General features: G+C 43.1%; 1 protein-coding gene across 2 annotated transcripts; it reads left to right on the plus strand.

Annotated features, from left to right (window-relative positions):
• The first annotated feature begins 9,808 nt into the window (after positions 1-9,808).
• On the plus strand, positions 9,809-26,669 carry Amer1 (APC membrane recruitment protein 1). Of its 2 annotated transcripts, XM_055597479.1 has the most exons (3): positions 9,809-10,003; positions 13,056-13,127; positions 23,244-26,669. In XM_055597479.1, exon 3 carries the CDS (start codon positions 23,334-23,336, stop codon positions 26,667-26,669), a length of 3,336 nt encoding a protein of 1,111 aa, XP_055453454.1. In that variant the 5' UTR covers positions 9,809-10,003; positions 13,056-13,127; positions 23,244-23,333. The 2 variants fall into 2 exon arrangements, with proteins under 2 accessions (XP_055453454.1, XP_055453455.1); XM_055597480.1 differs by lacking the exon at positions 13,056-13,127.
• The last annotated feature ends 245 nt before the right edge of the window (positions 26,670-26,914 follow it).

Raw genomic sequence — 26,914 nt, forward strand, 5'->3', positions numbered from 1 at the left:
CTGCCCATATCACCAGTCAATATCTAGGTCTATACTCAACAGTACATTTTCTGCCAATAGCTCAGAGTCTTGTGGGGCCATCACAGTGTTCAGTTAGTTCTGTTTTCAGAACACATGCAGAATCCAAATACTTCTCACCATATCACTGCCTCTTGCCTGGATCATTAATAGAGCCTCCTTCCTAATTCCCATGCTTCTTGTCTTGCTGCAACAAATCCTGAGATGTTTCATTAAATAACAAATACCCACAGATCTAGGTTCAATAACTTCAGAAGTATTTCATGTGACCCACAAAACCATGTATCACCTGCCCCTGTATCTTCTTTGACCTTCTCTTCTACTTTTGTCTTTCATCACTCTATTCCAGCTGCATTATCTGTCTTTTCATTTCCTTAACATTCCATCTAATATAGTTTATCTAATTAGAAACAGATGTGCCTCAAGGCTTTTGTACTTTTCATTGCCTCTTTCTCATCAGTCTTCTATATATGCTTATGTTTTGTTCTCTCAGTTGAGACTCTCAGGAATAAAATGAGTCCCTATGTAAAGATATGTACATTCAGGCATTAATCTTGATTTATTATTACTTGAACATAGGAAAAAATAGTACGTATATGGTAAAAATTTGCTGTGTTAATCACCATGACCAAAATCAACTTGGGAGGAAAGGGTTTATTTCATCTTAAAACTCCCAAAACACAGTCTATCACTGAGGGAAGTTGGGACAAGAACTCGAGCAGGAACTGAAGCAGAAACCGAAGCAGAAAGCATGAAAAATGTTGCTTACTGCTTCATTCCCTGGCTCATGTTTTATTATACAGCCCAGGCCCTCCTGCCAGGGCCTTCACACATATCAATCAAGACAGTATTTCACTAACAGGGTCATAGACCAATCTAATTTGTGCAATCCCTCATTTGTGGTTCCCTCTTCCCAGGTGACTCTAGATTGTTTCGGGTTGATGATAAAAACTAATCAGAACTTCAACCTTCACAGCATATGTAGATTTTTCAAGACTAGAGGATTAGAGATTCTTTCTCTTTCTTATGTATCTATAATTTCCTGTCTTTCCTTTTTTTCATATTTTTATTAAAAATAATTTTTATACAATATATCCTGATGGTTTTCTTTCCTCCAACTCTTTTACTTACGGGCAGTCCAACAAAAAATGAACTCAATAATATTTTTTATAAATGTTTTGTGTCTTGTTTTCTTTGGGCTTTTTTTATCTTCTCTTTTGCTTGTAAAATTATTCTGTTTTTCTAGACTGCTTCACTGGCTTCTAAGCTTGATATTAGACCTAAAAATGTCTCATTTAGATATGTTTAGAAAATATATGCTCATAACTAAGCTTATTTTTAAACACTATTGGGTGCTAAGGATAGAAAAGTGAACTAGAGACGCTTAGTCTAGTTTGCAGAATCAAACGTAACCTCTACATAAAGAAACACAAGCTCATGTATGCTTATTAAAATAATTTTAAAGCTAGTATTAAGTTTTCCACTTTAAAACATATACATTGCATCCAAATGATACCAATAATAACAAAGATTATTGATAACAATAATACCAATAGCCAACATTTATTTAGGTTTGTTTTTATCAGGCTCTGGCCAATTATTCTTATTACAATTCCATGACATATGACTTAAACACTATTATACTTTGCGTGTGAAATGTTCCCCATAGTTTATGTGTTTGAACATCTGTACAAAATTGATAGCTCTATTTTGGAAGTTGCAAAACCTTTAGAAAGTAAGACATAGCTGAAGGAAGGGTGGCTTAAGGGACAGGAATTGAGGCTTATGACCTAGCACTGGTTCTGTCTCAAGGTTTCTGCTTTCAGGTAGTCATATGTAATGAGTGTCTCCCACACACTCTTGCCACCATGACGCAGACTTCTCTGGCTACCAAGCTAAAACTGAGAGCCCAAATATTTCCTGCTTTATTTCCTTTAGTTATTCTTTTATTTCATTTATTTCTTTTAGTTGTTTGTTACACAGTGACAAAAAACAAAAGTATCTAGCACAGAAATTTGGTATCAGGAGTGGAGTCAATTGTGTGATATATCTCATCCTATGGATCAGAGGCCCATTAAACTGATTTGTAAGAGAAATATAGAAGAATCTGGAACTGTGGGTTATAGAAGCTCAAAAACGTTATAAGCAGAACTTAATAATAAATTCTCATCAGAATTTGAAAAATCAGAATACTGATGGAAATGCAGACAGTGAAGGCCAGATTCATCATGTTTCAGAAAAAAAAGGGGGGGGGACTCTATGAGAAATTGGGCTGCAAACTATTGTGCTATATTCTGTTAAAGAAGTGATCATGTTCTAGCCTTGTCTGGAAATTTTAAGTCTGAACATAAGAATAACAGATCAAGCTGTTTGGAGAAAATTTCAGTACAGCATAGCATTCAGGTTACTCCTCATTGCTCTGAGCCAGATAGCAAGATTTACAGTGATAGAGAACAGAAAGTGGAGCCAAAGCATATGAAAAAATGTGCAGTTGGCAAGAAAAGGAGTGTCAGAAAGGAGTGTGAGCTATTACAAAGTTGTGAACACAGTAGCTACAGATAGAGACAAATAAAGAAAAGCTATGAACTCTGCACTAAGACAGTAAGAATAATTTAACGTCCTACCCATCTGAATGCTCCAGGGTTGTGATAATTATTCTTCATTGTCAACTTGACTAAATTTGGAATCATCCAAGAGACACACCACTAGATAATTAATTTCCCAGCTTCAACTATTAAGGTCCACATAGGCCTCTGTATCCGTGGCCAAAAGACAGTGGACTATTACAACTCACACTAAAAATAGAAATTGTCATCACTATCCACATATTGCTCATTTTGCACACACAAGGAATGCAAGAGTTACAGGGTCATGGAGGGTTACATCAAGTTTCAAAGAAACTGCTAAGGCCAGCAGTTTCAAATTTCCTGCAAAGAGTTCCTTAGTGGCCATTGTATGGATGCTAGCAAGATGACTCATTGGGTAAAAGGAGCTTCACACACAAGCCTGGCAACCTAATTTTAATCTCCAAATCCACTTCCATAAAGGTAGAAGAAGAACACTGACTCCACAAAGTTAGCCTCTGAACTCCACAATTTGTGTCATGGTACACTCTTGACCCCTACAATAAAAATAAACAAAAGAGTAAAAAAGAAGCTGTTGCATGAATGTGTGAAGGTGAAGACTAAGTTGCAATGGAAACATCCAGATGTTGAGGTGCCAACAACATGGAATATCTACCAAGGAAAACTGCAGGCACTCAGTGCAGTTGGTCTAAACAAGAGCCTGTAATACATGTCAGATGGTAGAGCTGTAGGTATAAAGCTTGTTGGAGCCCAAATGATGTGGTCATAAACCAAGATGTGTATGTAAAACTGCAGAGCTTGGTGTTTGTGCTGCTGAGTTTCCGTCTTGCTTCAGTCCAATATTTACTTACTTACTTTTGACAGGGTCTGTGTAAGCCTGGCTTGCCTTGAACTCACTAAGATCCACTTGTCTCTGCCTCCTGAGAACTGGGATTAAAGCTCCCAGCTGGTCCCATATTTCCATGATATACTGCCTCCATTTTTGAATGGGTAAGGTTTTCTTTTCCATATATATTTAAAGTATGTAATTTCTTTTACAAGATTTCCTAGCTAAGAGACTCAGACTAAATTTTTGAACAGCAGTGCGGCTGCACAGACTAAGAGGACTTTTGAAATTGAGCCGAATGCACTTTACGTAGTAAGATGGTCACTAGCCATTGTATTTATCACAGCCGTTATATTTTGAATATGAAATGTCCCCTAATACATTTAAGCACTTGCTCTCCAAATTGTGAAACTGTTTGGGAAAGAAGTTGAACCGTTAGAAAGTGGAGAAATTTGGTAGCTGGAAGCAGGCATTGAGGTTATCCTGACTCCATTTCTGGGCCAAACGTTCTTTCTCTTGGTCAGCATAATATGCACAGTCCTGCTACTATGACCATGACCTACTCTTCTTGCCATACCTTCTTTATTATGATGGGCTATACCCTCTCAAAACAGAAATAAAAATAAAATCTTCTTTTTTAAAAGTCGTTTCTGTCACAGTGGACAGAAACATAACCAATGCAGGAGGTATATTCATTAAGGTAGAAGAGGACATGAAAGCTCAGAGTGATGATTAACCCGCCCAGATATGTTGTGCTGCCCCTACGTGACTAGTGCTTTGTCTTAGTTACAGTTGCTATGGCTACAATGAAACACCATGACCAAAAGGAACTCATGGAGGGAAGAATTTCTTTGGCTATGCTTCCAGATCATTGTTCATTATGTAAGATTGTCAGTACAGGAAACTGGAGGCAGGAGTTGATACAGAGGAGCCATGGAGGAGTGCTGCTTACTGCCTTTATTTCTATGGCTTTCTTAGTTTTCTTTCAGAGAGAACCCAGAACCACCTGCCCAGGCATGGTACCACCCACAATGGGCTGAACCATCCCCTATCAATCACTAATTAAGAAAATGCCCAAACAGTCAGATCTTATGGAGGCATTTTCTTAATTGAGGTTTCCTCTTCTCAGATGACTCTTACCTGTGTCAAGCTGACATAAAACTGGCCAGCACAAGTGACCCCTTGTCAATGTGACACAAACATAACACTGTTAAGCCATAACCTTCCCCTTGTTGTTCGTCCCCAAAATCACACGTTAATATCACATGTTAAAATATAAACGTTCCAATTTTAAAAATTCCTACAGTCTTTAAACTTCAAACACATAAAAATTTAGTAGCCCATGGCAGTTTAGTGTCCAAGTGGGTTACATAGTAATGGGAAGAGGGACTGTCTCTGACATAATCTGATTGGCCTGCTCTTTGATCACCTCCCCCTGAGGGGGGAGCAGCCTTACCAGGCCACAGAAGAAGACAATGCAGCCACTCCTGATAAAATCTGATAGACTAAGATCAGAAGGAAGGAGAGGAGGACCTCCCCTATCAGTGGACTTGGGGAGGGGCATGCGTGAAGAAGGGGGAGGGAAGGGCTTAATGGGGGATATAAAGTGTAATTAATAAAAAAAAAATAAATTATTAAAAAAATAAAATAAAATATCCAGTCTCTTTTGAAATCCAAAATCTCTATAAAATTCCAGAATCTCTTTAAAAGCTAAAAATCCCTTAACTATGAGCTTCTATAAAAGCAAGAATAAGTTAATAACTTTCTGAAGGATGAACCAGGGCATAGTCACAATCTGAACAAAGCAAAACCATACTCCAACTGTGTAAATAACTTAGTTTCCATTGTCTGGGATCCATTCATGATCTTCTGTGCTCCTTAAAGGGGCCTGGGTATTTCTCTGGCTCTGCCCTCTGCAGTACACAGACTGTCTTCTCAGCTCCAGCTCGCTCCACTTCACGCCTGCTGCTGTTCTTGGTGGTCATCTCATGTCACTCACTTCTCCAAAATGCAGAGGTCTCTTATTGCAAGTGAGCTACACTTTTACTAATGGGGTCTCTTCAGGGACTCCAACCCTGCCACACAGTGGCAAGCCTCAGCTTCTCTCCATGACCCATTCATGTCTTCAAAACCACTACCACTTGGGTAACTCTTACATTACCAAGTTCAGCTGCCAGCACAAGGTACAACCTTGGCCATATCTGGAACCCAGCTTGTCTGTGTTGACTCTGAGAAAACAATTCCCAGAATACTTCACCTCAGTGATACTGGTTTTCTCTTAATCTGCTAATTCATCAAGCCCCAGCTACCCAGCATCAATTGTACCAGCAAAGCAAAGGATTAACTTCAGTGGTGCTTCAGCCTCAGCTGACCAGAAACATAAATTCTTAATTCAAATTATGGAATAGCCCCGACAAAATCTTTAAGTGACCTCAAACTTCCCTCTGGAACTTCCTCTATCATCTGCATTTCTCTCTACATTCTTCTCTTCCAAGTTCCCACAGAAAGGCTCACCAAGCTTTGAAAATTCAATGACTTTTCTGGCCCAAAGTTCCAAATTCCTCCCATAATCCTCCCCCAAACATCATGGTCAGTTCTGTCACAGCATTACAATCCTGATATTTATTTCTGTTTCAGTCCAGGTTACTTATTGCTGTGATGAAACATCATGACCAAAAGCAAGCTGGGAGGGAAAGAATTTATTTCGCTTGAACTTTCGCACCATTGTTCATCTTTGAAGGAAGTAAGGACAAGAACACAAACACTGAGTAAGGAGTTAATGCAGAAGTGGGGATGGGGTTCTGCTTACTGGCTTGCTCCTCAGGGATTTCTTATAGAACCCCAGACCGTCAGCCCAGGGATGGTACCACCCACAATTGGTTGAAACTTGCCCCAATCAATCACTAATTAAGAAAATACCCTACAGGCTTGCTTACAGTCAGCTCTTATGGAAGCATTTTTTTAATTGAGGGTCCCTCCCTTCAGGTAACTATCCTGTTTCAAGTTACATAAAAGCAGCCAGCATAAGCTGGCCTCCCAGCCCAGGGAATCTGCTGCACAGCTACTGTACTCTATTGCTTCCAGGAAAATGATGAAATTAGCTAACTGGTCATGAGTATGCCCAGTTTAGTATCTATCTATCTATCTATCTATCTATCTATCTATCTATCTATCTATCTATATATATATATATACTAAACTGGGCATACATATATATATGCATATATATGTATACACACATACATCTATACATATGTGCATATATATATATATATATATATATATATATATACTTTAGATCTATGTATCTAGTCTAATTGTAAGCTTGTTTTCTATGTGCTATTACAATCAGAATTTTCTTGTTCAACCCAGTGTACCACCTCACAGCACTGGACATATTGACTTTGGGTAGGAATCCTTCCTGTACTTTTCTGACTTGACTCCGTTATCAAGGCCATTTTCTCTTGAACTTTTTTTTTTTCTAATGCTTCTTACCAATTTGTAGAGAAAAAGTCATCCCATCTATATTGTTCCAAAGCACCTTTGCTTAGCACTCTGGTCCTCTCAGAATCTCATCCTCAGGTCCCTTAAGAAGATTACTATGGAAACTTTTAATATAGATGACCAGGCCTAAGCTAGAAGAGGTACCCACGGAATGAAAAGCACTGTAATCATGCAGGACTGTTAAAAGGTTTAAGGAGTTGCAACCACACAATTTACAGCTGTCTTTATAGGGTACTCTCTCTCCCTCCCTGCCTCCCTCTTTCGCTCTCCAATACACCCTGCCTGCAGTTTCCCCTCCCTTCCCTCCTCTCAGTCCCCACCCAAAAATATCTACCCTCTCCTCCACATTCACTCCTCCTCCAGTTCAGGAAAGAGCAGACCTCCCAAAGATACCAATTGAACATGACATAGGTTTTTCGCTGGAGCTAAAATATACTATGTAGTAAAATCAAGATCTTCATTTTGCAGATTAAAAAAAAAAAAACAAAAAACCTTAAAACAAGAAAGAAATCCTGCTTCCCACTATCAACTCTTGGCCTGACTAAATGATCTGATCACCTCAGTCAGCATGGGCTGATTTAGATGGGCACTTTGGAACATTCCTTTTGAGGAGGCAATTTTTTACGTACATACTTCATTTTTTTTAACTCCTTAGAGAGGAGTGATACAGCATTGAGGAGCTGTACCACCCCTTCCCATGATCCTTCTTGGTATGTACATTCTGTAGTGTGCCTGTATTCTCTTAAGACTTAGGAATTTCATGACCACAAACAAGGGTCCAGTTTGAAAGCTTCTTTAGCATTTCAAAGAGTGTTTTAGGCCTCTCCTTCCTCTGCTGCTTCTGCTACTGCCTCTCCTTCCCTTTTCCCTCCCTTTTCGTTCTATTTCTTCTGGTGTCCAACTAATATCTAGCATTCCCTAAAGTGACTGGTGTGTCCAAATGTGTTGAGACTCAGAAACTGGCATGCAGGACTTTCACCTGTGATGGGAGCAGCACAGCAGTGCCCAGGGCTTTTCCAAGTCCACACAACGTGGTTGTTTTGCACATGTTCTCACAGCCAGGACTGTCTTGTCTTTTGTTTCACTGGACTCCAGATCTTAAAACTATCTTTTCCAAATAATAATGTTGATCTAATTTAAAAAAAAAAAAATCAAGGATCCGTGTAAAATGCAAGTTTTCAGTGACAGAGACACAGGTTAGCAGAGTATAATGGAGGTGCTCAAAAAGAAAATATGGTGTGTCAGGCCCAGCAAATAAGAATCAAGACTTTACAAAACTGTTAAACAGAGATCCTTGGAAATGTGATAGTCTAGCCATTCAAACCAGGCTAGGGGAAAGGATTTATCCAACAAAATTATATAGAGAGTTAGCAGCAGTTTGCCATTCAACATTTATTAAAAGCTAGGACTAGGACTCTGATTCACAGTGCTAATTTTTGGTGATGTCTAGAATGTCATTGAAGGTTGTAAGGCATCATGGAAGATTATAGAAAAATGAGTTGAACTGATAGAGCTTATTCTTTCTTCGTGAAAATGGAATGTCTCAGAAGGGAGACCAGATTGGCCAAAGTCTCTCAGCAAATCTGAGGCAGAAAGAAAAGTAGATGCCAGCTCTTAGCAGCCATATCAATTCCTTTGCTTCACACAGGCAGTGGCAGCAGTCCACAGCTTACTAGTTCAGCATCGGGGTCATTATAAGGTAGACAGGATCCAGTAGAGCAACAGAAAATTCTGCGTTCTGAGTTTTCTCAGAGTTGGGGGTGGGGCACCGGTCATTGTTCTCTAATCCTTCCCTGCTTCTCAACCGCAATCCACTTTCTCTTCCCCTTTTAGACACTGACAAAACCGGAATTCTGTACATTCCATAGCTGGTTATACAACTGGATTCTTTTTTTGCTCCAGCTCACCTGGCACTGGCAGTTACTAATGCCACTTAATGTCTTTAGGCTAGTTAGAGACCTAAGCTCAGGGGGCCCACTGCTACATTCTAGACACAGTAGCCTGCAAGGCTGGTCTGACAGGCCTCCTCACTGTTCCTCAGTCTGACCTCTGGTAAGGGATCAGACAAAACTTCTTTCATACTTTTCCAGAAAAAAAGGTCTGCACAGAACCAGACTCACAATTGATAGAGAGTTCTCTGGTGATCTTGAGAATCACTCCATGCTCTGAAAGTTGAGCATAGGTCTATATTCCAAATATGCCTCAGTCACTGGCAGTCCAAGTAACCTAGAAGAAGCGGCTCCCTTTTCCTGAGCAGCACTAGGCCCTTTGGTGACTGATCAGAGTTGACCTCAGCCTTGCTTTTCTTCAGGGCCTTGAGCAAACTAAAAAGCTGCAGGGCAGGGGAGGCGCTTTGGGTCTGGGAGGGGCGCCGAGACAGGTCACTTTCCTGACAGGTGATTTCTTATCTGTGAACACCAGCCACCAGGCCCTGCTGTCACATTTAATAATTGGCCAGCCACCGTGCCAAAGGTTTCTGCAGGCCTCACAATCCCTGACTCCTTATTTCTCTGCCTCACTTCTCCCAGCTAGTCTCAAAAAAGCGTGAAGAAACTCCTTGGTAGCAACCTGGAGCAGTAACCGCCAAGGAAATAGGAATGCGCGCAAAATCGAAACCGAGTTCCAACAATCTGGCAAGTCCCATCTGGGCGGGACTAGCTCCTTGAGGCTGGTGTGTAGACACGCTGAAACCCGCCCCGCGTGGGAGCGGAAGTGGGGAGCCCCAACAAGGGGTTCGACAGCCTCTCTGCCCCGCCCTGCCAATACCACGCCCTGCTTATTTGCATTTAAAGAGAGAAGCACCAAGGAAAACAGTGGGCGGGGAGGGCATGCCTTCCCACCATGGCGATTGAACTGCAAGCCTGCCAATCAGTTCACGGACGTCCCACCTCCTAACTGTGGAGTCCAGGGTGAAGAGGGTATGGGGGAGCTGCCCAGAGCCTGGAGGAGGGTACTCGGTGCAGAAGAATGCTGTAGCTGTGGTGGCGGGGATCTCAGCAGAGGCTCCAGCTCAGAGCAGAGCAGAGCAGAGCAGTAGACAATAACCGCGCTGGGAGCTGGACCTGGCAGGGTAAGCATTGCGCCCAGCTAGGAGCCATCCTGCTGGAAGTCTGGTGCATCCCCGCGTGCTCTGCTCTGATCGCGTGGAGGTGGGCATCCTGGGCCTTGCTGCTCTTTCTTGGGTACTGTCCAGGGAGGGGCCCAGCGGCCGTTAGTCTCTAGGGTACAGGCGACCGTGGCTGGGGGTGGGGTGGGAGGGCCAGAAGGCGGGGGACTAGCCTGGGCTACGCCTCTAGGTTGTAATGGGAGGCCGGGATGGGCCCACACGTGCTGTTTGCGTGGTTCCGGGAAGGGCTCCGCTAGCTAGCACCCCAAAAAGCATTTGCAGGCCGGGAACTCCTTAGCTTTGTTTATAGTGCGTTTGCTGGAACAGCTGTTAGGCCGGTGCGCTCACCCGCGAGGCCTTGCTGTGGCCCCTCCCCTCTGCGGTGCGTCTCCTATGTCTCCTCTGCAGAGGAAGCTGGCGCGCTAGCTTTGAGCCAGGCTGAGACAGGCTTTAGGGTGGCTTAAGGCATCCACTGTGTTCTTCCTTAAGGAAGAACAGTTGGATATCTGAACTTCCCACTTAGCCTTGGAACCTTGATCCTATGGTCCCAACCAGAGGCACCCCCTCCTGGGCCTCCAGTCTCATTTGGCTCCCACCCCCATTGCAGGCGGGCTGGACCAGGAGCTCTTACTGGTCCTTGGGTTAGAGCTGCAAGGCCGCTTTGTTGCCGCCTCCACCCCCACCTCCCGCCCGCCTCTTTTCCCTTGTAGGACATGGGGCGCGTTTTTCTCTCCAGCCTTCGGTTTAAAATAGCAATAGGCACAATATTGTAGCGGGGATTTCCTAGCTAGAGGCAGAGGGGGCCGTCATTGTAGTAAAGAATACACGGTGTAGGTAAGGCAGACAAATCCTACAACTTCTCAGTTACTTAAAATATCCAGCCTGCCAGACTGCTGTCATTGTCTGCTGCAGACACCTCTGACACTGGTGACCGCCCAAAGGCGTGACTTCTCCTGAGCTCCCCTTTGAGGGGCTAAGCTTGCCAGATGAGCCTTAGGTATGGGGAAGGCAGAGGCCTCAGCAGAGACTAATATAGCTGAACCATCCCCTCCCTTGCTGGACTGGCCTTGAGAGAAGTCTAGACAACCCTGTCCGCATACAAACATCTTCTGCGGCCTGTCTCAGCAGCGCTGGTATGGACAGAACCCCCCAGAGCACTGCATTGTTGGACTTCCTGCCCTACCAGCAGAGATTCCAACAAAGCCCCAATCCCTTATGTGCCCTACTCTGTGAATCACTCTGGGCTATTCAGGTATTCCTGAAGAATAAGAGACTAAGGGACTTTAACAGGCTGGACATCTTTGGAGTGGGCAATGAGACTCTGTAAATAAATATATTACTTGGGAAGGTTAACATAGAACCTTTTGAAAAAGATCAGCCAGGATTGCAGATACCACATTATTGTCACCCCTACCTAATTGACCAGATCTCAACACAGACCTCTACTTGGAGCTGGATTTTTATATCCTGGGTCTGGCTCTCTGCTGCTTTTACTTCAGTCCAACAGCCATCTTTTCCACACTCAAACACACTCAACCAACACCTGTCCAAGTCCTCATCCGTTCAGGCCCAAGTTCTCAACCAACTTTCTCTTTTTTGGTATTACAGGCTGATTCTTAATGACCAGACCTCTTTCTTGGAACTCCTGTACAGTTACCTTTCCATGATTCTGCTTTGTTTCTCTTATATAGATGTCTAGGTTCTCAGAACCCTCATCCCAGGAAAGAAAACCTAGACCTCAGCTACAACACTCTCAGATCCTAGCATTATAAAGCATTTAATGAATGAAATTAATGAATGTTCCAGAAGGACAAGTTGTCTTTGTAGAACTTTAGAAAACACTTTTAACCTTGTTGTCCTACTCCATGAAACTTAAGTAAATGAAGACTGAAGGCTCAGATAGGTATATAATATGCCTAATGTGAGTTGAAAGGGGGATTCAGTTGCTACTACATTAAAAAAGAAAGTCACCATAAGTCCCCTCTATAAGAAGCTCAGAGTCTGGATTGCTCACATCCTGGGCCTCTGCACACTTTTATTTTTTGTTTTTCGAGACAGGGTGTTTCTGTTCAGCTCTGGCTGTCCTGGATTTACTTTGTAGACCAGGCTGGCCTCAAACTCACAGCGCTTCACCTGCCTCTGCCTCTCCCAGTGATCAGATTATAGGCTTGCGCCATTATGCCCGGCTTCTGCAGACTTTTGATTGCTGATTCATGAGCTTAAAGGCAGATTGCCATGAAAAGATCTCTATATGCAGTAGAGAGATCTATATATCCCAGGTGTCATTTGTGAAGGAGCTGGGAAGTATAGAAGTGTGGTAGAGGAAGAATACACAGAATTAGAAGTGAAAACGAGTGGCTGGCAGGCAGGATGAGATGGCGTAACTCAGAGGTACAAGAGTTAGGACCCAGTGGTGGGAATTCCCAAATACCAAGCATTGGAATGGTGATTTAATCTTTTTAGGGGGAGATCACTGAACATTGGGTGATTAGGGTGGGTTGTGTGTTTGCCCACACAACATTATAAGAATGGAGATTTTGGGTTTTTTGTTTGTTTGTTTGGTTGGTTGGTTGTTTTTGTTGTTGGATTTGGGGGTTTTGGTTGGGGGGATTTTTGTTTGTTTGTTTGTTATTGGTTTGAGACAGGACCTCACTGGATAATCCCAGCTGTCCTGGAACTTGCTTTGTAGGCCATTGCCTTTGTAATCATTGACAGTGGTTTGTCTTGAATTCTAGGATTAAAGAGGTGTACCACCACCAGCCCAAGAATGGGAGTTTTGAAAGGGTTTTTAAATGGGGTCTTAGAAAGAAATTGAAAGCATCCTACAAATCAGATAGGTAAGAGGCCACCATGAAATGTATAAATAGAGCTGGGGCTGTGTTCCCTCCAGAAGGAAGTTTCACACTGTCAGCTTCCCTTTTGGCCTTTGATAGGCAAGGAGAGGGTGAAAGGTCACTTGGGCTTAAATACTTATTTGCTAAATGCTCCAAACCTTTTTACCCCCTCTTTCTTTCAGTTACATGGGTCTTTGTGTGGACTAGCAGTTAAGACCTCTGTCGTCGTAGATATGCCCTTGAAAGCAAGCAAGGTATGTTTAAGGTCATACAGCAAATTGAGGCTAAGCTATTGTTCTTTATGCTGTGCCCCAAGGTCTCCAGCAGGCGCCACTCAGCGCACTACTCCCTCCTCCCACCATTCTATTCCTCAAAAGTGAAGGCTGCCTGCGTTTATGTGGCAGCTGCATCTTGGGAACTTCTCACTTTTTCACATTTTTCTTTACCTCAGTCAAGATATTAAGGCCTGAAGCATGCTGGAGGCTGAAAGTGTCAGGAGGAGGGAGATATTTGGGAAATGTTGGCACCTCAAGAACTCTCATATTTGTACTCAAACTGGGTATGGAAGAAATACCCCTGCTTCACGAGTCCAAAGAAATAAGGGAATAAGAAAAACAGCAACAAGCTTATCGTTTCATGAGTTTATTTGTAGGATTTGTAGGGATCATGATCAGGTTTGTTTTCTCTGCCAGTTAAAATTTTTGAGCATGCAGTAAGAAAATTCTGGAACACAGCAGACAGGAGCAGACAGAACCAGCCAATAAAGAAATGCTTTTATTATGGGTGATGAAACATACACAGAGACACACACAGCAAGCATATAGAGGTAAAGACATTCCATAAAGCAGAAGGGATACTCATGAGACCCAGCCTCTCCTTTGGGCCCTTTTTGTTTTTAAGTCTCTGAAGGGTCTTCCTTCCCTAATTTAGGATTGGTCAGTGTGAAGAAAGGCCAGATGGTGGATTGACCCACAATTGTTGTGGACACACACACACACACACACACACACACACACACGTCCTGATCTGGCCTTGAACTTGTAGAGCCAGTCCATCAGCAGGGGGCCCTCTGGTAGGAGAAAAATCTTGCAAAGCTTTTGTTTTAAGCTGCCAGGCTTTTTTGTCTTTGGTCTGGAAGGTGAGGAAGAAGCCAGCCAGCTGGAAATTCACCATATTTATCACCTAGCCATTAACCCCTAGCCCTAGCTCTCTACCTTTCAGGAAATATTGTAACACCTAAATCCTAGTCCCTCAGAACCAAATAGGAGAAGGGATTTCTAGCTTTCTCTCACAGTTAGGCTGCCTGAAACTGAAAAGAGAAACTCCTGATGTTATCTCTTCAGTTTCTCTGCACAAGTCCTGTTTAGGCAGATAAACTAGTTGATAAAGTTTTAGCCCCAAGTGGAAGAATTTCATAGCCTTTCTGAATAGATGGAGCAGGTACAGTCTGTCTCACATCTTCCCTTTGATTGACTAGTACTAACATACTGGGAGGCTACTGAGACATAGTACCTACCTTGGCAATATATCTCTCAGATTAGACTCAAAGGAAAGGGCAAGTAAGTGGATCTCAAAGAACCTGTCCTGATTGTGAGCTGGGTAAGAATCCCCTAAGAAACAGCTGGGGCACCAGGAGAATCCTCAGGAGGATCAGATGTGGCTAAGTATTATTTTTTTCTAGCACATTTGAGGTACTATATTTGTTCCCCCTGCACCAAAAACAAATCAAAACAAAACAAAAACAATCAAAAAAGACAAAGCAAAAAATCAAAACAAAAAAGACAAATACAAAAAGAAGAAAAATCATCAGAAAAGTTCATTTCTAGGGAGAGGCTATGTCTTGGCACCCTATCTTCTGAACTGACTAAAATCCCTGTATATTTGGAGCTGAGAATGTAGGGCAGAGAAGTAAGGGTGAAAAACTTTCAGTGGGCATTCAGGAAAAGAGATGTTGCAGGTTCAGACAAAAGGGTTTGACCAGAAGCTTTGTGTCATCTTCAGAGGACTCAGGGTGGAAGCTGAGGTACAGATAGAAGGTGCCTTGACTGCCAGCAGCAGCATCAAAAGAGCCCATCTTGTAGCTCCATGCATAGTAATCAGTTTGCCTTTGTAGTGATCTCTTTAATCCATAACCACCATCCTGCAAGGTAGTTACAAAAAAAATTTTTTTTTCATTTCACAGATAAGGCATGTCTGTCTCAGAGAGATACTTTCTCAAACCATTATGCCCAAAAGGAGTGAGACTAGCATATTCCAATTTCAGGCTGGCAAACTCCAGCTGAATTAGAGTACAACTGAACCAGCAGCCCAAGCACCTGCTCTGTGATAGATGCAGTGATCTGAGACAGAGAGTCCTTGTAAGCAAGCTAAATGGACAGACTGAAGCCTGCCAGAAGGAAGTAAGCAAGGATGAGTATCTGAACAAGGCAGCTGAAAAGCTGATGAGGGAATCGTGGCAGCGACAGAAGGCCACAGTTGAGATTTGTGCAGCATCTGGGGTTGATGAGTTATGTTCTATAAAGGAAGTGTCCCACAGCAGGAAGGCTGCAAATTAGGGAACGGTGGTGCAGGAGTGGGTAAGAGGAACTTTTTCAACCACCCCTACTGTTCCACCAAAAGGGTCCAAACCAGAAGCCCTTCCTTCACATCACAAACATTTTGACCTCAGGTCTTGTTTATGGGCGCCAGTAATGTACAACTTGAGTACCAGATAATATCAGAGGTCATTATCGTTAAGTAGCTCAAACTTGTCAAAATTGTCCACTTTTTCAGCTTTCTATTTCAGCCTTTTTTTTGGGGGGGGGGTACTTCAAATGTATCTCCTGGGGAAACAGAACAGAAGATACGGCCTGTAGTTTGAAAGTAGTGGTGACAGAATTGTTGATGAGGAAATCAGTCACCAGCTGAATACATAGCACCTGGATTCTGAAGTCATCAGGTTTTTTTGTAATGTGGTGGGTAAGGCCCAAACAGCAGTAGCCAGTGAGGACAAGAAATCCTTCAGGAAAAGTTAAACTGAGCGGGAACAGGATGGAATAGGGAAAGGAAATGATAGCGCTTACAGGTATTAAGGGAAACTTGACATTTCTCTTGGACTAATTTCTAAAACTGTGTTTTACTGGTTTTCTAAAAATTTCATAAATGTGTTTTAATCATATTCATACCCCTCCTAATTTTTTTATTTGTGGTCCCTGCACAGTGAAGTAGAGTGACATGGAATAAAATCTCAAGAGGTCTGGAAGTGAATCAAGTTCTGTCATAATCCCATTAGAGACCTTAGACAAATCTTTGCCCAAGTCCAGGCACAATTTTCTTTTCTGTGAGAAGGCTTTACTGTCCCCCAGTAGCAAGGTTTAAATGGGTTACTGGGGAAAAAAACAAAACAAAACAAAACCAGTGGAACTGGTGAATAGTGCTTTGTGTACTCATAGGTACCCTAAGTGGTTGAAGGGTGTCTGTTAATTGCATTTCTGTTTATGATGGCACTTTTAGCTCAGTTTAAAATGTTGATCTATGATCTAGAGTTGTTAGCTTCCTGAACATTAATAGTTGGTCTAATGAGCAAGTAAGGCTTCCAGGAACATAACTACATAATCACCATAATTTTTATTTATGAGAAGCTAAAAAGGTTTCAGAGATACCTATAGAGCTTTGGAAAACACCCTAGTCAACCCTGACTTGGATAGATTTACTGCAAGAAATTATCCAACCATACATAATTGCGATAAACATTAATGTAATTTGCTATAATGTTTGAGCTTCTGGTGTGCAATGCATTTTAATTTGTACTTTACATGCATTGGTTTTGTTCCTGCAATAGGTAGGAATTATGAATAAGTAGGAATTATCAATAACCCCATTTCACAGTTCAGGAAATTGAGAGTCAGACAGGTTGGATAACTTGCTGAGTTTTTACTATTGTGGCATAGCTAATTCCAGCGAAGAACTGTGTGGCTTTCTAGAGGGAAGACACTTACCATTCTCACATCTCCCTTCCCTTCCCTCCACCAATATCCTGAAGGACTAGATAAATTAGGAATGGGCTTGTTTTCACAAAGACTGCTTGAACAAGTCTGGAAACTACAAGGGGTGAAGGCCATGCCTATGAAGTTATTCTCTTGTTTCTTCCCTGAGCCCTGCCTTTCCTAAGATTGCTAAGATGGTCCCTTGATGCTAGACTAATAACAGAAAATGTAAAGGTTGGGCTGAAGCTGTTTCTTCTTCAAGAGAAGGGTTTCAGGCAGGTCTATAGCTGTTCTTCTACTTGAGTTTTGAGTGGAGGGGAAAAGAAAGTCACACATCCCTTTCTTAGGAGTCAGCTTTTACTTATCCCATAATGGCCTAAGGTTGGTTCTTGGATCTTGAGTGGTTCCTTCATTTTCTACCACACCCTGTTCTCTGCTTTCGTCACAGTGACTTCTATCTAGTAGAAGCCAACTATTATTAACTAGTACCCTCTATGTGGCAGCACCAATTATTTTGGTTGAGTTCTCAACAACCCACCTGAAAAATGGCCAACCACACTGACTGAGCATTCTGAGTGGTGAGGAGCTCTGCATTTAGCAGGACCACTTTCTTGGCAAGAGCCCCAAAGGAAGACAGTCCCAGCCATGAGGGAGCTTCAGAGTTTGTCCTTTGTTGTTCCTTTTGTTTTGGGCCCCACTTCTCTTTCCTGAAAGATTTCTTCTTACAGCTTATTTTAGAAGGACAGTTTAGTCACCTGGAGAGATGGCTCAGAGGTTGAGGACACTGACTGCTCTTCCAAGGGTCCTGAGTTCAATTCTCAGCAATCACATGGTGGCTCATAACCATCTTTAGTGAGATGTGCCATCCTCTTCTGGCATGCAGGTGTATGCACAGGCAGAATACTGTATACATAATAAATAAATAAATCTTTAAAAAAAGAAAGAAGGACATTTAGGGACCATGGTAGATTTATAAAGAGTGTGAAGAAGCCTTGGGGTAGAAGTAGCTAGGTAAGACCAGATTAGGGAGATTTGAGCTATATAATACTCCTATTTCACTCTTTCAAGTTGTTCTGTGGAACACAGGCAAGGCAAAGAGCCTATGAGTGGCTTTGGGGGGGCATGGTGTGGAGGGAAAAAGCTAGAGAGAGAAAATGAGATATGACAGAATGTCAAGATTGATCCTTGGTTAGCAAAAATAACCTGTGGTCTGGCTAAGAGGGAGCTCTACACTGGAGTAATAGATCCTCTGTCCTAGGGTAAATGAGACATACCCTATAGTCTAAGGCATTTGATGCCTTGGCTGAAGCATTGAGTTTTCTGGTGATTCTTTTTTCTTCAAATGATACATTTCATATTTCCTTCTGCCCCATTTGCTATTTTTCATTGTAGACCTGCATAACAGTCACTACTAATAACCACACCAGAGATTCAATATTATGCTATTTTGAAATTTCTGCCACCAAAGAAATTAGTACATGACTCTTTAATTTGCCCTCAAGCAAGTTCTTGTGACAGGGGCAGAATGCAGCCAGCTTCTTTGCCAAAATACAAAAAAATTTCCCCTACCCTATTTGCTGTTGAGGTCTTTGCTTCCCTCTGAAACCTCTTGAGTCAAGCTTCTAGAGCCTGCTTTGAAATCAGCCTTGCCTTCCAGGCTCAGCCCAGTAAGTTCTGCTTATAGCATTCAACTGATTTTCTAGTCTAAAGTTCTGAAATCTTCCATATTTAAAAACAAGAAAAAAGAATAGTATGTTCAGGCTCTTGCCAGCAACAGCCCACTCTGGCACCAACTTATGTCATAGTTATTTCTCTGTTGCTGTGATAAAACGCTATGACCAAGGCAACTGGTAGAAGAGTTTACTTTAGTTTATGATTCCAGAAATTTAGAATTCATATTTATGGGGATAGCATAGGCAGCAGGCAGCAGGCAGGGCAGCAACAACCAGAAGCTGAGAGGTCACATCTTGAACTTCACACCCAAAGCAGAGATAACAAACTCCAAATGACATGGAGTCTTTATAAACTCTCAAAGACCTCCTCCAGTGACACACTTCCTCCAGGAATCCCATACCACTAACTGGTGATATTCGGACAGTCTATGAGGAATATTCTCATTCAAACCAATACTGTTCCTGGGCCTGATCAGTATCTCCTGGCAGGTTAGGGGAATGGTGTGGTTTATATTCTAGCACTGTGATCCAAAGCCTGTGGCAGCAAGGTGATAATATAGAGCAGTGGTTCTCAAACCTGTGGGTCATGACCTTCTTGTGGAGTCAAACGACCTTTCACAGGAGTCTCTTAAGACCACTGGAAAACGCAGATATTCACATTTTGATTCATAATGGTAACAAAATTACAGTTATGAAATAGCAGTGGGATAATTTTATGGTTGGGGATCACTACAACATGAAGGACTAGATTAAAAGGTCACAGCATTAAGAAAGTTGAGAAACACTGATGTAGAAAGTGGTGATGAGTTGGTCTACCCCCATAAACCACTCTGGCAAGGCCCAGAGAGACTGTCCTCCAGCGAGGGCATCAAGTTTATAGATTCTCTTCACCTAATCACCACTGCCAAGAGCTGTTTGATCTCACCAGAATAAGTCCCTTCTTTATTGATAAGAACACATACCCCATGTAGATCACTGCCATTTCCCTACTGCTTGACAAAGTCCAGACTGAAGGCCTTTTCATCCTCAAAGCATCTTTACTTTTTTCTGTCATCTATGTATCCATGTATGTGTCTGTCTACTGACCTACCTATCTTTTCTTTGAGAATTTCATGTATATTTAAATGTATTTTGATCATATTCACCTATATTCCCCTCTCCTCCTCTTGAACCTCTCATCCATCTCCCTTCCAACTTCATTCCCTCTTCTTTGTTTTCTATCCCAGTGATTCCAATTAGCACATCCCTACGTGTGTGTGGATATAGGGCTATCCACTGGAGTGTAGACAACACACTAAGGACCACATTTCTGAAGAAAACTGAATTTTCCTCCTGCAGCAGCCATCATCACCTTCCAGTAGCTCTTCAGATAGGGGAGAAAGTTCTTCAGTTCTTCACCAATCCATGCTGAAATTTTAGCTGGCTTGATCCTTCAGGTCTTCTACATCTGGTCTTGTACATCTGCTGAGAGTTCATGTGTGCAGCAGAAAACATTTTGCAGTATCCCTCCACTATTTCCAGTTTTTAGAGTATTTCTGCAACCTCTTCCTTGATGATCCCCGAGTTTTGGGGTAGGAAGTATGATACATATTTACATTTAGGGATGAGTATTCCACAGTATCTTATTATCTGCATATTGTTCACTTGTGAGTCTCTATATTAATCACTCTCTACTGCAAAAAGAAGCTCTGATGAGGAATGAGAGCTGTATTGATTTATAAATATAAAGTATTTAGAAGTTTGGTATTAAATCCATTTAGCAAAATAATAATAGTAGGTTCTCTTCTAAGGCCTCTGGTCTCCACAGCCATGGGTTTTTGAGCCCAGAGAGTATATTTTGCCTTTTAATTTATCTAGAGGCTCATTCACAAAGTAATAAAGACTAGCACTCTCTTACTTAGTCTGAAATAACAGGGCATCTTTAATCCCAGCACTCAGAGTCAGAGGCAAGAGAACTTCTCTGAGTTCTAAGGTATTCTGGTCTATATGGCAAACCCCAGAAGAGCCAGGACTATGTAGAGAGACCCTGTCTCAAGTACTAAACAGAACAGAACAAAAACAAACAAAAAGAATTAACAGGGGCTTTTCCTTAAAAGCCTACACTATGCTATATCTTCAAACTTCTGTAGGTTAGATTCTCTCGCTACTAGCCTATAAGCTTTCTGAACTGGGACTGGGAATTCCTCTCCGAGGCATGGCCTGATGCACTGAATTTAGTGTTTGTCACTTACTGAATGTTTGGAGAGATTTATTTTACAAATTCCACACTGGGAAATACAATTTCACTTAAAACTTCACTGCTGCCACCCCCATCCCCAATGTCATGACAATCCTGTTAGTAATTTCAAGGCTGAGGTGAGAAGAGTAATACTATGAAAAGTAAGGAATTCGGATATATGATGGGCCCATATTCTCATTACAACATGAGGCACAGAATTATGGGTGATTGTGTGCTTAGTGATGAGGGTACTGTCTGTTTGTTACACAGCTGAGTTTCTAGAGTATAATGTCAAGATATATTGCACAGAGAAATGCATAACCTGTGAAAATAGCAGTTTAACTCTCTGCACGGTGAAGATCAGGTGAGCTTTTCTCTTATCTCCATAACCAGGCATCATCTGACTCTGGTTGTTTAGCAAAGTGCTCTTAATGGAACTCTGATGATTTAAGTGTATCAAACTAAGTGTGGTACCAGGCATGAACTGTTTGAAAACTGAGAACATAGGTACTAGGGGAGGTTTTTCTAATGAAATCGCAAGCTAGAGTACAGTTGCTAGTTTCTCTTCAGCCCCAGTGCTCGGCCACGTATTCTACTGCAGATAATTGTGAATCTAATTAATGTGACATCAAGTCACTGGACCAGTGTTCTGGCCAGCTATTCCAGGGACTGATGCAGTCTCACTGTCTCCTGTCACCTCCTGTTTCTAGTATCTTGCTCTCTCTCTCTCAATCCCAACAGCTGCTCTGTCTCTTTGCCACCCTCGATCTACAAAGAAAGTTCAGGGAAGGGAAGGGCTTCCTAAGAAGAGATCATTGGATTTCTGCAGGCTAATCAGTCTTTGAGCTGCCAGATGTTTACAGTCACTGGAAAATACCAGACTTGTCAGGGACCAAGAGAATAATGAGATATGTTGCTATAGAAGGTGGTGAACACTTCTTTTTATTCCAATTCTATTAGCATTTGGATTAGGGGGCCTTGACCAGAATTGTGCATCTCACACCAAGTTTATTTATTTAAATATCTCTTAAGCAAGTAGCATGAATCATGTACTGTTATGTGTTTTTCAAGTTCCCTTTCTAGATAGTAAACTAGAAGGGAACCAAGATATTGAGAGGAACAATTAGAAAAAAAAATATTTGCCTTGTGGTTCTACAGTAGAATCTGGTGGTTCCCCTTGCCAAGGACAGTCAATAGAGATTCTGATCTAGACCAACCTGCCATATAGTCTCTACAAGGGGTTTACATACATAGGTAGATGTTGGTAGGCTTGGACAGAAGATACTGAAACACAGTGTATTTTTTTCTGAGGCTACCATGTCATTTTTCAGGTCCTAGATTCCAGCCCTGATCTGCACCTCAATGTTGTTCCTTCTCCAGTATTGATGATAATTAATATTTAATGTTGATTTATCTTTTAGTTAGACAGTGATTATTCCTAATCCAGCTGTATACCCAAATCACTACATAGAGACTAGGATTTATTTAATTAACCTAGAGCACAATGCTGTGAAATAATTACTCCATCCTTAACCTCCAAGCCTGCATAGCTTCTTTCTATTCAGATTTCCCACATTATAATTGCTTTTTAGTCATATCTTAGCTCCAGTTCATTTCTCCTGATGTTTCCAGGTCTTCTTCTCTTAGATCTCTCCTCCCACTTCTTTCTCCTCCCCTCTGGACCAGGATATCTCACCCTATTCTCACCATTGTTCAGCATTGGTTGTTGTTTTTGTTTTTGTTTCGTTTTGTTTTTTGGCAACATAAAAAAAATGGTAGCATTCTTACATAAGCTTGAGACAGGTGATGCTTAGAATAAGCATCATAATGCAGTGTCCAGACGGAAACCAGATAGTAGGGTAGAAAAATCAGCATTTGAATCAACAGGGGTAAACTGTATACATTCTGCAAGAATAGTTATAGCAACACTCTGGTGTTCTAAAGGTTTGGCCATTGAACCTGTAGGCAGAATATGAAGCTATAGATATACTTCTCTTTCTAGCCCTGAGAAAAATGTTGGTGATAGTACAGGTTAATGTTCAACTGAGGCCTGGATCCAGTAGAACCCAATAAGGCTCAGTGATCACCTTTACCACGTAATTTTCAAAAATTCAGTGATGCTAGAAACAACCACTCTATTCCTTTCCTGACCCAAGTCTGATAATTGATAAGCTTCCTCATAGACAATAGCACAATTGGTCTTTTGCACACCTATAATTGCCTCTGTCAAATCTCCCCTTGTATTTACAGCAGCCTAATGGTAGTAGACTAGCAAGGGAGCAGCTAATGGTAGCTGACTGCTGTTCAGTGTAGGATTTTTATTGCCCTGGGGCCCAGAAGAAGCTAGATAAGCAAACCAAACACACAGAATAGATTAAGGTTTTACCAGTATTTACTTATTTTCTTTCTGATCCCATTCAGTCCTGAGACAATAATCACCCATGAAAACAAACCCAGCCTGTGTACTTGTTTACCAGTATTTGTCTCTGTCTTTGTCTCTCTTATCTCCCTTAGACTGCACAGTAATGCTTCCTGACTGATCATGTTATAACTATCCTGGAATCCAAAGGCGGCATTTCTACTTGAAGAGTTGTCTTCATCATCATGGAGACTCAAAAGGATGAAGTTGTTCAGATCAAGGGAGCATCAGCCTCTATGGTTACCGAAGACAGAGGAGCTGAAAAGGGAGCCAAGAATAAAACAACTGAGACAACAGAAGGACCAACATCAGAGCCACCCTTATCAGGCCCAGGTAGGCTGAAGAAAACTGCCATGAAACTCTTTGGTGGCAAGAAGGGAATCTGTACTCTGCCTAGTTTCTTTGGGGGAGGACGAAGCAAAGGTTCTGGGAAAGGCAGCTCTAAGAAGAGTCTGAACAAGAGTAAGACTCACGATGGTCTGAGTGAAGCATCTCACGGCCCTGAAGATGTTGTCATTGAAGAAACAGGCCTCTCTTTGTCTAAGTCACCTTCTCAATTTCCCAGTTCCCAGAGTGTTCATGGAGCTTTGGAGATAGGCCCTAGATGTAAGACATCTGTGGCTGAAGCCACAGAGAAAGGTGGAGTTGAGAAGGTACCCTCTGTGCACAAGCCGAAGAAAGGCCTAAAAGGCTTTTTCAGCAGTATCCGTCGTCACCGGAAGAGCAAGGTTTCTGGGGCTGATCAAGGTGGACTCGGGGCCAAGGAACTTGAGGGAGCTAGAACCAGGTCTCAGGAGAATGTGAGTTCAATCTCACTCCCCAGCTGTGAGGAGATATTCCCAACTGCTAGAAAAGAAAATGCCAAATCTCAGGATGCCCCTGGGCCAAAAGTTTCTCCATCACTAGAACATTTTTCACCAACTACTGAGAAGACAGCTTGTAAAAATCCAGAAAAACTCACAAGAACCTGTGTCTCAGAGTTAATGCAGCCCAAGCCTGTTCCTGAAACTGGTAATCAAGAGGAGACCCACACTTCAGAAACTGAAGAAAAAGTGCTGACAGGAGAGGTAAACCCACCCAATGGTCCTGTTGGGGATCAGCTAAGCCTCCTGTTTGGGGACGTCACATCCCTGAAAAGCTTTGACTCACTGACAGGTTGTGGTGACATTATAGCAGAACAGGACATGGACAGCATGACAGATAGCATGGCCTCTGGTGGCCAGAGGGCCAACCGAGATGGGACCAAGCGAAGTTCCTGCTTGGTGACCTACCAAGGAGGTGGGGAGGAGATGGCCTTGCCAGATGATGATGACAATGAGGAAGAAGAGAATGAGGAGGTAGAATTAGGGGATGAAGAAGATGAGGCCAAGGATGGGGAGGAAGATGATGACTTAGAGTATTTGTGGGCAAGTGCCCAGATATACCCAAGATCTAATCTAAACGTGGGCTACCATACTGCTACATCTCCCAGCCACCAGGGCTACATGCTCCTTGACCCAGTTCGGTCTTATCCTAACCTAGGCCCTGGTGAACTTTTGACTCCTCAGAGCGACCAGCAAGAGTCTGCTCCCAATAGTGATGAAGGTTATTATGACTCTACCACACCAGGATTTGAGGATGATTCACGCGAGGCTCTGGGCATTGTCCATAGGGATTGTCTACCCAGAGACAGCTATAGTGGTGATGCTCTATATGAGTTCTATGTGCCAGATGACAGTCTTGAGAACTCCCCACCTGGAGATGACTGCCTTTATGACCTCCATGGTCACAACTCCGAAACGTGTGGTCCGTTCTTGAATTTTGAACCCTTTTCTTCTCGGCCACCTGGGGCAATGGAAACAGAAGAAGAACGGCTGGTGACCATCCAGAAGCAGTTACTATACTGGGAACTTCGCCGAGAGCAGCTTGAGGTTCAAGAGGCATGTGCCAGAGAGGCTAATGCCAGGGAGACTTATGCTCGAGACACTCACCCGCGGGAATCTTACAACAGAGATGTCAGAGTCCGAGAAGCCCAGGCCAGAGAGGTTCATACTCAAGAGAGTCGAGTCTGTGAGAACCAGGTCCGTCAAGAGAAGCCCATCTTGGAGTATCAGATGAGACCATTAGGTCCATCAGTGATGGGCCTGGTGGTGGGGACATCAGGAACTTCTCAGACTTCCCACCGGGGAACCACGTCAGCTTTCCCTGCTACTTCTAGCAGTGAACCAGACTGGCGAGATTTCCGTCCTCTGGAGAAGCGTTTTGAGGGGACTTGCTCCAAAAAAGATCAAAGTACTTGTTTGATGCAGCTCTTCCAGAGTGATGCCATGTTTGAGCCAGACATGCAAGAAGCAAATTTTGGAGGCTCTCCCAGGAGGGCCTACCCTAGTTATTCACCCCCTGAGGAGCCAGAGGAAGAAGAAGATGAGAAGGAAGGGAATGCCACTGTGAGTTTCTCACAGGCCCTAGTGGAGTTTACCAGCAATGGAAACCTTTTCTCCAGTATGTCCTGCAGCTCTGATTCTGACTCATCATTCACTCAAAACCTCCCTGAGCTGCCCCCCATGGTCACCTTTGACATTGCTGATGTGGAACGGGATGGAGAAGGCAAGTGTGAAGAGAATCCTGAGTTCCACAATGACGAAGACCTTACAGCCTCATTGGAAGCTTTTGAGCTGGGTTATTACCATAAGCATGCCTTCAACAGCTATCACAGTCGATTCTACCAAGGCCTGCCCTGGGGTGTTAGCAGCCTCCCTAGGTACTTGGGGCTGCCTGGCATACATCCTCGACCTCCACCTGCTGCAATGACACTCAATAGGAGAAGCCGTTCACTTGACAATGCAGAGACCCCAGATCTGGAGCTCTCCAGTTCTCACTTAGCCCAGGGTTACATGGAGTCTGATGAGCTACAGGCCCACCAGGAAGATTCAGATGAAGAAGGTGAAGAAGAGGAAGGGGAATGGGGTCAAGACAGTCCCTTGTCTCTCTATACTGAACCTCCAGGGGCCTATGACTGGCCTACCTGGGCTCGCTGTCCTCTTCCATTGGAGCCAGATCCTGCTTGGGTAACCCCTAGTCAGCTGGATGAGCCTTTCAATCAGTCTTCATATGGGCAGGCAACGTGTTGCATACCTCCTGTGGCAATGCCAGTTTCGGTGCCAGGGCTCCCAAGAGCACCTGGAGACTCTCTGTCTCACCTAGCTCGACCTTCACACTTACCCTTGCCCATGGGTCCTTGCTATAACCTTCAATCACAGGCCTCCCAGAGTGGGAGAGCCAGGCCTCGAGATGTACTGCTGCCTGTAGATGAGCCCAGTTGCTCCTCCACTTCTGGAGCCAACTCTCTGTCTCGAGCCAAGTCTGTAGGCATCACCCATGGTATTCCTCAGCTGCCCAGGGTACGGCCTGAATCCCTTCAGCTTCAACCCAGTCACTACAGAGCTTCCAACCGTGACCTGTCAAAAGAGAGGGGTGAACAAGGTGCCTCTCTCTCTACCATCTACTCCTCCACTGCCATGAATGGAAACGTAGCCAAGTAGTCATCAATTCCAGAGTGGAGATCTGAGCATGTGAATGGGGGTCAGGGGTTGGGCAGAGGGGTGGGGGTGGGGACTTCTGTTTAACTTGAAAATCCTTTTGGCCAATCCTCTGAGTTTTCACCTTGTTTTCCCAATTCCCCCTGCCATCTTTGGCCAGGTTCAGCTCAAGTACATCTGCCTAGGGAGGCTGCTGCTTCTGTGCTCCAGTTTTTGCTTTGGGGTTTCTTCTGACCCATATAGGGCTT

The sequence above is a fragment of the Psammomys obesus genome, unplaced genomic scaffold (genome assembly GCF_907164565.1).
Source record: "Psammomys obesus unplaced genomic scaffold, mPsaObe1.curated_primary_1811, whole genome shotgun sequence".
Lineage (NCBI taxonomy): Eukaryota > Metazoa > Chordata > Mammalia > Rodentia > Muridae > Psammomys > Psammomys obesus.